Source organism: Mytilus trossulus, chromosome 5, assembly GCF_036588685.1.
Source record: "Mytilus trossulus isolate FHL-02 chromosome 5, PNRI_Mtr1.1.1.hap1, whole genome shotgun sequence".
NCBI classification, from domain to species: Eukaryota; Metazoa; Mollusca; class Bivalvia; order Mytilida; family Mytilidae; genus Mytilus; species Mytilus trossulus.
The window spans coordinates 11,207,481-11,218,798 of NC_086377.1; the positions used below are offsets into that span (position 1 = coordinate 11,207,481).

Genomic DNA, 11,318 nt, shown 5'->3' on the forward strand with positions numbered 1-11,318 from the left:
GTAGACATGACTTCTGTTTGTTGCAAACTGAGCCAGTAAGTGGCTGTCAACATGTTAGAAACTTATTTTAGTAGGATGGTATTATCTTCTCTAAAGTGGACATAACATCACATACCTTTAAAAAAGGATATAGATTTATTTATATATTGTATATAGACACTCAAGCGATACATATAGAATAACCATACATTGTCTCGAAATAGCAATGTTATTTGTACAAGGCTTAGAAACAGGTAGAAGGCGAGGCTGTGCCGAGCATTTCTACCTGTTTCGAGTCGAGTACAAATAACAAATTGATATTTCGAGACAATGTATGGTTATTCTTTATATACTGCAACTCTTAAAAATGTTCTGAATAAAGTATTTTGGGTAAAAAACGTCATTTCTTAATTTGAAGCGGACGACGTTAAATTTCCGCGAACCTGTATGTTTTATTGACGTCATAAATAAAACTCTACGGAAACCAATTGTCAACATCATAAACAAGGTGATATACGGTCATGGACTGTATATGACATATGAATATACAGTCAATGCAATTTGACTGCTCAAATAGCACAGCTGCAGTAAATATGTGTCGTCCTAGCTCTGTGTGTATTCGACATATCACAACAGTGTTGTAGACCTGGAGATATAAAAGGTAGTCTTACTAGTTGTGTTAGGGGAGATCTTCTTTGGCTCAATTGGTTAGAGCGCTGCCTTTAGATCCCGAGATTGTGGGTTCGAATCCCGCTGGTACAATCAATGGATTTTCACATCAATGGCGCTGTGAGCATCTGCTACTGGAAAAACATATGTATATTGAATATTGCCTGTAGTGATATGTTAGAATTTGTCATTAGGTTTGACCAGCCGCGGTCATAGGATACCATGACAATTCTAGGTGACATCTAAGGAACTGGCCAGAGGGTTTCCGAGTAGAAGTCTCGGGGTTGTATAGTAGTGGACCTGTGAGTTGCTCGGATAGATGGTACGCAGCCCGAAAAAAGAAAAGGGGGAAGAGTGTTGTAGACCTGGAGATATAAAAGGTAGTCTAACTAGTTGAGTTAGGGGAGATCTTCTTTGGCTCAATTGTTTAGAGCGCTGCCTTTAGATCCCGAGATTGTGGATTCGAATCCCGCTGGTACCATCCATGGATTTTCACATCAACTGTATATGTTTTACAATTGTTAGATAAAACATACAGATATTCTTTATTTAACCTGGAATGTATACAACACTTAATGGATCCATAATCCACAATATATAGATACACACACGTTCTCTATTTTTTTTTCTATATCATCATTTTCGTCGGATTTTCATTGAAATCTTAGCCAAGCCAACTGTATTATGCCATTGATACCAATAATTAGATTCCCAGGAATTTGTACCTGGAAGCCAGCGTCCATTCGTATTAGCCCAGGTACACCTATCAAACCAAAAGCCACAATATCTTTCAAGGGAACAAACTCCTTCCAAAAATCCTACAGTAGAATCTTGATCTTTTGTGTGAAATATCTTGTTGTTATTATAATACATAGCATCTCCTGAAATTAAAAATATTATCTGATTACATAGTAACAAAAATTGTATATGGGCGTCTGGCAGGTATTCTTTATGTTTGCAATCTTTAAATATTTTGATAATGTTTATCAAACTTGCATATGTGTTGACCATTATGCTTTATTCTTTTCATGTTTTATAGATAGCCGGTAGTCTAATTTGTATTATTTCCAATTTTCAGTTCTCTTTATATGTTAGTACCACATAGTTCTCTTTTTTTATATGTTTGCTCAACTTTCAATTCTTAACCACATCTGCAGCAGTATATCATTATGATGATTATTTTCTTGATAGTGGTTCGCTGCGCACAAGGAAGCTATTATAAACAAAAGTTTGATATGGTAAAGTAGACATTATCCCTTTGTATATTTCACGGACGCAATCACGAATTGTGTGACCGTTATGAATATCCGTTTCACAGATAATATCGAAAATAAACTCATCATAGATACCAGGACAAAATATAGAATATACGCCAGACGCGCGTTTCGTCTACAAAAGACTCATCAGTGACGCTCGAATCCAAAAAAGTTAAAAAGGCCTAATAAAGTACGAAGTTGAAGAGCATTGAAAACTAAAATTCTTAAATGTTTTGCCAAATACAGCTAAGGTAATCTATGCCTGAGGTAGAAAAGCCTTAGTATTTAAAAAATTTAAAAATTTTGTAAACAGTAAAATTATAAATATAACCATATCAATGAAATATGTTCTTCCTGTCGTTACTACAATCCTGTTCACCTTTCACGAATGTGATCTTCAGATATTCGATCTATGATTAGAATGACGATCTGGTATATTTCACCTCTCTTTAGAATCATTTGCTTTTATCCATGGTTGGGGTCATGACAGAATTGTGCATATTTTTCTGGAGAACTTACATAGTTAAGGAGTCCGTCTGAATATTCAGAGTTAAATACAGTAACTTCTGGTCATAATTAGAACATTAAATCCAATACCCCGTGAAGAGAGAAGGCAACGCTATTAGTATGTATTAGAAAAACTAACGAATCAGCTCCTTAAAGCATCATGAGTATATTCCCTCTCTCTCGATAAGGGGTCTGTAAGATTAAAAAAGTAAAATCACAAAATAACTACCTTCGCAGGAAATTCAAAACGGAAAGTCCGTTATCAAATGACAAAACCAAAGGTCAAACACATCAAACAAATGGACAGCAACTGTCATATTCATGTCTTGATACAGGAATTTTAGCAAGTAGAAAATGGTAGAATAACCCTGATTTTATAGCTAGCTAAACCTCTCATATTCATGTAAGTCGCATACAATTCCATTAAAATGACAACTATGTGTGAACAAAACAAACAAACCTAAAAAAAATTAGGGGTACAGCAGTCAACATTGTGTTATTATTTTAATCGTTTAAAAAAGAAACATATAAACCAAGATTTACCATGGCACAATAACACAATGACGGAATGTATAACTATACAACAATGTCATATAAACAAAGAAAAATAAAAAATACCTTCATTTTCCAGAGGCAGTCCAACTTTAAAGACCTTCATTCCGGAGACCTCCATAACAAGAAACACCTATTGTATATGAATTGTTTTCGTCCTGAACATCCATGAATAATTATTACAGTACTTATATCAAAATTGGTCAATTGATGAACCCTTCATTTTTTTAAACGTTATCATTCTTTTTTTTTTTTTAATATCTATTTTCTATTAATCCTATTTAAATCAAAACAAATGTACAGAGGCCAATCAATAGTCTGTTTAACATATTCTTTGAAACATACCACCAATCTATAATAACAGTCTTTAAAAAATACTGATAGACAGAGAATAGGATATCAAGTAAATTTAGACATTATTGCTACTTTTTTTCATCAATGCAAATATTGAGACTTATTGATTATTGTATTAATAGGAACTCGCATTATGATATCAGAAAAAAATTTCTTAATGCAAGTTTCTGCAATCGCAACAGTTAATATGGCTTCTTTTTCCTTTTTGTTAACATACAATAGTTTTCGAATTAACAGTATTTCCACATACTAACCAGCATCGCCTTGGTACCCTCCTATAATCAGTCTATATTTGTCTGCCTCGTCAAATACTCTGAAGATGTAGTACTCTGCATATCTCTGGTTACCCGAGTCATCTGTTAGGTCTACACGTAGCATATACTTATTCGAATAAGTTAACATGTGGAGGTTATCATTGCCTGAAGAATAAAAAAATACTTGGTTTAGCTATTCAGAAAATATGAGAGCAAACTAATTACGCAATACTCTTTGCAAACTGAGTGATGTTTAAGGATTGACTGTAATATTTTTTTTCTGTCTTTGAAGTAAAAACAGAAAAAAATGTGGTGGACACTGAATAACGCTCGTAGCGGGTTATTTAACAGTGTGCTACACATTTTTTATGTTATTTCGAATAGACAGAAAACATATTACAGTTATTTCTTATAATTTAATTCTAAATTCCATTTTTAACTGTAGAAAACCATAAAAAAAAAGCGTTGATGACGTCACGGTCACATGACTGAATTATGTATATAAGCTGATAACAAAATAAATCAGCCAATCAGAAGACTAGTTACATCCAAAATTAAATTCTATTAATATAGTTTATAAAGTTACTGTGCATTTGATCTTCCAACGTTTATTTACCATTTGATGAAACATGTTTTTAAGTTCCCGTAAACAGGTTATTCTCAATAACAAATCAATAAAGTTTAAATAAACTGATATTTTGATATGAGCGTCACTGATGAGTCTTATGTAGACGAAACGCGCGTCTGGCGTACTGAATTATAATCCTGGTACCTTTGATAACTATAATGAGTCTTCTCTTTGCTTTTTGTTTTTAATCAAACGAAACCCTCCACAAAAATATATCCCGTAGTTTTCTGTACACTTAATAGCCTAACATGCATTGCTTAAAAATTAAAATGAGACTTAATGTTAGGTGAATTTTAACATGTTGAGTATACGGTAAATTAGAACGTTTGCTAACGAATAATATCTGCCTCCTCTTTTAAAAGTAAATAAATGATGTTATTTCTTATGCAGCAAAGTGATTGGTTATTTACCCCCGGGGTAAATAACACCCACCCTTGTTCACCACGGGATAAATAAAATTTTGCCTAAAAAAATCAAAAACAAAATAGATTTTGTCAAAGAAATTACCAAAAAAAGACACAAGATCTTTCTGGATTTATCTAAAATAAAAGATAAAAGAATTTGGCTTCGCAGCAACATCGACGTTGAACAAAATAAAGTTGCGTTTTTACACCAACAACTAACTATAATATACACTGTACCGAACCAAAATTCTCCTGATAAGCTTCCAAATCCTTCTTTATACTGATTCCATGTCTCGTAAAAGTTAACAGAACCGTCATATCTATTCTGAATCACCTACAAATATGGTGAAAGTTCAATTATCTTATTAGTTCTGTGGTATTTTTTGAGCAACGACAACACATTATAACAGGGTTTCGGTGAGGATTTGAAAAAAGAAAGTATATCGTCTTAAAATCATTATGGAAACAGACTTTGAATTGTTTCACATTTGTCATTTCGAAGCCTTTTATAGCTGAATATGCGGTATGGGCTTTGCTCCTTGTTGAAGCAGTACGGTGACATATAGTTGTTAACCTCTGAGTCATTTGGTCTCTTGTGGAGAGGTGGCTAATTGACAATCATACCACATCATCTTCTTCTTTCATATTTACAGTTATATTTCGTACAATATGATATTTCACCGCTCTTGAAAGAAAAACATTTCGGCAAGGCTCGCGTCTATGATTTAGATATTTAACTATCTCGTGTTTCTGTTCTATTATAGTTTTTGTGTTCTTATTTTTCATTTTTACTTAAATACTATTTGCTATACAAATACCAGGAGACGTAGATATCCATAGATTATCGTTGATCATCTCAATGATATTGGATATTTTTCGCTTGAGCCGGTACGGCGAAACCGAGAAAGGCAATTGAGTTGATATGACAAATGATAATGTGTTAATCGCTATTTAACCTATTACAACGTTGTCGATTTCATGTCAATTCATAAGCAATGTCACGTGCCTCCTTAGTTTCTAGCGATAGTTTTCAATTTTAAGCAAGTAACAGTTGTTGTCCATTCGTTTGAAGTGTTTGAGCGTGTGATATTGCCATTTGAAAAAGGAACTTTCCATTTTGAAATTTCCTCAGAGTTCTGAACTTTTGTGGTTTCTATTTTTGATAAACAATGTTCCGATAACAAAAACGAAGACTAAAATTTCTTTGAGATAAACAGGAACATCATTACTTAATTCCATTCTCAATTTTGATTTAATTTGATAAAACTGATACTTACTATCCAGCCGCTACTACCTCTATCCATATCACAGTATACTAACAAACCAGTGCTAAAACCCTCTGGCTGTATAATATAGACACCACTAGGCTTATTGATATTCTTGTAATACGAACAATCTTCGTTGTCCTGAATCGAACCTGAAAAAAAGATTATGATATTTTGAATTTTGATATTTGACTTTATGACATCAGAACGAGGATGACTATTACTTAATGTAAAATAATAACTGATACGCCGAAAATAGCCCAACAAAGAGCCTAAAAAGTTAAACGACACCACTAAAAGACAAACAACAGTCTACAGAGCACGAAATAAAACACGAGCAACATGCACCCTCTTAAATGTCTAGTGTTGATCGCAGGTGTTCTGGAAGGGTACGTATATCTTGCCCAAGATGAAGCAGTCGTTGTATTTATATACTTGATTAATAACACATGCCTAACCCTCTTTGTTGATTGTTTACAGATTGGACTAAAAAATTATTATTACTAATGTTTAGCGTTTAACCACACAAAGAAAAAAGAAACTCAGTCTGTTCTTTATTTCGTTTCTTTTCTTTAAGAGAAGATGTACGTTGCGAACAAAACAACTATCATTCAATGTTCAAAGGGTTTTTATAGCATATCTTAATACGGGTTTAATTATTTCACACTGTTTGATATTTGTATCTTCTGATTCATTTCAATTTTATGATTTTAACCATGAAAGCAGCTGCCGATGCACGAAATTCATCAATATTTTTATCCAATTCATTCATATTGAAATAATAATGCTTTCCTTATATTTGTTAAAAAAAAATTATGTATTTAATTTCATAATTGGAGATTGTTTTATAAATCACCTGCTATGTTAGTCCAGGGTAGTTCTGAAGAATTTTATTTTTTAAGTTCGTTATTCTCTGTTCCGGAAAACTTACATCAATATCCTCGTTTTAATTGGTTTTAATATTTAATTATGTAATCTTATTGATGAAATTTTTTGGAAAATACGTGTTTTTGTTATAAACTAAAATTTTAGTATCTTAAAAGACTTTTTGTCTGAATTAAAAACAAAACGTCTTCTTTGTATGTTAGGAAAAACGCTCGCCGCAATATATTGCCCCTTTATGCTTAAGAGGCGTAAAACAATCTCCAGTCATTACTACTTTGAAGGCTGCATTATTTATTTGAAAATATAAATAGAATTTAAATAGTTCTTATACTTTGAATATTTTAACTCTTTCATTTCTCCCTTTTCTATTACCTTGGTTTATCAAAATCATTGTTAGTTAGCATGTTTTTCATTTGCTTCCGTCCGTGACTACGGCGTTTTTTGTTATGTAAAATATGTATCTTGACATATGACATGTATGAGGTGGAAACTATACAAATTTTAATACATTTCACAAATTGATAAATCAAATCAACACATGTCAAAATGTCATTGAACGAAAAGACTTCCGTGTACGTCATCAACACAGCAAGTTGACTTGGTGGATAGCTGTTAAGACGTAACTTATTTACAACTATTATCGATATAAATCGGTATAGGAATGTTGGAGGAGTTAATTGCTTGGAATATTTTCAATCCATATTTAAAATAATGTTGACTGCATAAACAAATATAAAACCTAAAAACATCAAACTCTTGCATGATCTGCTTCAAAAATAACGCTTTTATTTTTATTAATATCATTTATTTATATTAGGGTAGGTCAGGGGTATCGAAGAAAAATGACAGAATTCTCTACAACTTTGTCAAAATGAAAATTTTACTATGGTTTTTTTTTTATAGGTTGAAAAAGAAGTATTGGTCACCACCCTGGTTTGAAAGTTAAAATTTGTTCAAAATTGCCAAATTTTGCATAGATTGTTCATGAAAAAACATATTTTTGTGCATAAAAAGAAATTTAAGACAGAATTTCGAAATAAAATCTGATAATATAGGTTTTATAATATATTTTTAAAAAAAAATTTAAAAAAAATGATGTCACCCAACTAAGACTAAGACAAAAATATATTTTTATGGAACCTTTCTTTGAAATTTATGAAGCTATGAACCCTTGAATAAACATTAATTGTATTTTACTATATTATTTATTTACTGTGATTATTCATGAACCACCTTAAAATTAATCAGTTAAAATAAAAAAAAAATGGTTTTTAGCTCTTTTGTGAATGTTATACAAGTTAGAGGTTTGGCTAGTTATAAAACCAAGTTTAAGCAATCGTTTTTGACATGCTAAAATACCTGTACCAAGTCAGGAATATTTCAACTTTCTATCCGATGGATGTGTTTGATATATTATAGAATTTTTAATGGAAAACACTACATTTGTTCAAAGGTTAAGTGGGGTTCGTGTTGTTTATTCTTTAGTTTTCTATGTTGTGTCATGTGTACTATTGTTTTTTTGTTTTTGTTTTTCATTTTTAGCCATGGCGTTGTCAGTTTCTTTTAGATTTATGAGTTTGACTGTTCCTTTGGTTTCTTTCGTCCCTCTTTTTTTTTAAACTGTATGAATGATATTGGTCTGCGAAATGTTAACGTTCGTTAATTGAGCTGATTTAATACAAAATCTTAATTCAGCTATAACACGATGTATCGGTCACATCCATCTTTGGTGAAAGGCAAGAATAACAAAAATATGAGAATGCTTCCAAAGAACGATATAACCAATGATCACTGAGAAGACCGGTCTCTGTTAAACCCCTAAGAGTAAAGTCGGTTTGGGACCAAATTGGTCAACATGGAATAGTTTCATCAAATATTCAAACTTGCAGATTCGATACTGAATCTAATAATATAAATTCATGTTGATATTGTAGTTAATGTTTTTGAAACATTTGCCATGATCAGCCACGGAGGAAGTTACAGTCAATTTGACTCACAAATAGTAAAACGTCCTGTAATACTAGTTGTTTTTCTATCCCTTATATTGGAACCATAATTGGTAAGTATATCTTACTACCGATCGTTTATATCCTGTCTTGCTAAAGATTGAAATGTATAGCTCTACCAGACCTGTATATTCATTTCGAAACACACATTCACTTAATGAATGTCTGAGCAATGACATAAAATAGGATTAATACCAGGTCACAAAGTAGAGACATAAATGCAATGACAAATTAAGAACGAACATACCATGACTCTATTTGTTGCTCTTTGTGAATATTGATTTGAATTTTAAAGACTTACCTGACAAATCTCTGCGTATTAGCAACGTCCCTTTACTTAAAACTTCAAAAGACGGTGAGCAACCAGAAGTATACAACAAACAGGTGCGTGTTTCTGCATTATAACTTGCGACACAAATATTATCTTTACTGAATAACCGCAGACTACATCCCACATGAGAGCTATCAATGTGTACCTCTTTGGGGCTAACGGACGATGCTATTCTCATATTTTTATGTGTCATTAACTTTCCTATTTCAATTTTAGCCGATTCAGCATAATACCAATAAATCTGTATTCCGACCAAAAGTCTGGTGTAAGAAATATTTAGATTAGCTAATTTGTTCCTGAGCATACCAAAATGTTAATATCATATGTTATACACTATTATAATTTTATGTTTAAAATAATTTTACGAATTAAATATCATTTCCGCTTGTAAATCCAAATAACTCTCGACACATCAACATATTTAGATTATATAGATAAATACGTTGTTCGTTGTTGTTTATTAATAGTTGTAGGTTGTCAGCTCATATAAATGTATACTGGTGTCTAAATCTACCTTGTATAAAGTCCAACTAATGTGTTCCAAAGATTGTAGAATGATTATATTTTAAGTGTTTCCACATGAAGAACGCGACCTGTAATTGTCGAGACAGTTTCCATTAAATAATGTATGCTAATATTGAAAATGTGAAAGTTAGTCATTAATGATTATTGTCAGTTCACTAGGTAATGAGGAAGACGTTCGTTTGATTTAATTAACTTCAAAATTCACTTAGATACCGACTGTGATTGACAGCACGTATCGGTAAGATAAAGTGCCATTTTGTTTTGTTGATTGTTTGAACTGAAATATTTTAGCAAACTTTACAACGTTTCTTTCAGGACAAATGAACTGTTTATGACAACAACTTTGATAGCTAGGTTTTTTAATTGAATTCTTTGAGATATTATGGGGTTTCTTCTACATAAATATATTACCTTTACAATTGTATTTGGCAAAACTGTTTTGAATTCTGGGGTACTTAAGGGTCTTTTACTTGGCTATTTTTACTTGTTTTTGATTTGAGATCACTGTTGTGTTTATTGTAGACGAAAAGTGCGTATGGCCTACAAAATTTAGCCTGGTATCTTTGATAAGTTGTTTCATTGGTCTATTCATTTACCCTTTTAAACATGTTTAACAAGACAAAAAATGGTAAGTATCTAGTACAATAACATGATCAAATAAAATCAATTTAAAAATTGTCAAATCTTACTGAAATTTGAAAATTAAAATATGTGATTGATAGGTCATTGCTCTTCGTCGCATCAACACAATACGGTTATATCGCATTGACAATACAATGTTGATTGATGTTTGTCGCATCAACACAATAAGCTTATATCGCATTGACAATACAATGTTGATTGCTGTTTCCCAATTATTGACAATTCAACTTATTCAGTTATTATGACTTTTCGGTTTAATCACACATTTATGTTAATAAAATTAAATATTCTATGCGAGCGTCGTACCAGTGAGATGTTTAGCTAGCTAAAACACCACCTTAAATTCTCCATTTTCTACAATGAGTAAACATCCCTTACAAAGTCAAAAATATGACAGTTGGTTTCCTTTCGTTTGATGTGTTTGAACTTTTGAAGATTTCTCTAGACAATCAAGTGACTGTCCGTTTTGAAACTTCATTGGAGTTCAGTAGTTTTGCTATTTTACTTAATATCCCGATATGAATCTGCAGATGAATTCAAATACTGAGGAACATTTAGGCGAGACTACGAACGGCGATTAACATGATTAATGATTTACTCAGATGTTATTATAAAATCTCAAATTTAAAATTGATTCTTCAAGCCAGAAGAGCTTTAGTTGAAAACAAAAAGCTAAAATATTGATATGTTATTGAGCTCCTTTTCGAAATATTGAATTTTTTATAAATGACAGGAAAATACTGATAGACTTTTACTTTACATTTCTATTGGTATTACTTGAGCTCAGATTGAAGGAATGTGCAGTAATTTTAGTAAATAAATATAAAAGGGGTAAATTATTTTACTCTGTAATGCAGGCCAAAAACTAAGAAGTCCGAACATCTAACACATATTCCTTAACATCCCTGAGATCATTAACTAAAACCTGGAATATATTCTTCCAGAGGATTTTGTTTCCTTACTGTTTTTGTTCTTGTGTAGCTGCTCCTCGAGGGGTTTTCGATACCTCCATGGAATTTTAATGTGAATTATGGTTCCAACTAATGGTATATTTAAAACAG

At 31.9% G+C, this 11,318-nt stretch overlaps 1 protein-coding gene across 1 annotated transcript; it reads right to left on the reverse strand.

The window, feature by feature from the left end:
• Positions 1 to 912: 912 nt before the first annotated feature.
• Positions 913 to 9,598, reverse strand: LOC134719414 (microfibril-associated glycoprotein 4-like). Its single transcript, XM_063582414.1, has 5 exons — positions 9,061 to 9,598; positions 5,881 to 6,020; positions 4,841 to 4,937; positions 3,572 to 3,736; positions 913 to 1,529 (listed from the first exon to the last, which is right to left on the reverse strand). Exons 1-5 carry the CDS (start codon positions 9,392 to 9,394, stop codon positions 1,285 to 1,287), a joined length of 981 nt encoding a protein of 326 aa, XP_063438484.1. The 5' UTR covers positions 9,395 to 9,598; the 3' UTR covers positions 913 to 1,284.
• Positions 9,599 to 11,318: the final 1,720 nt, after the last annotated feature.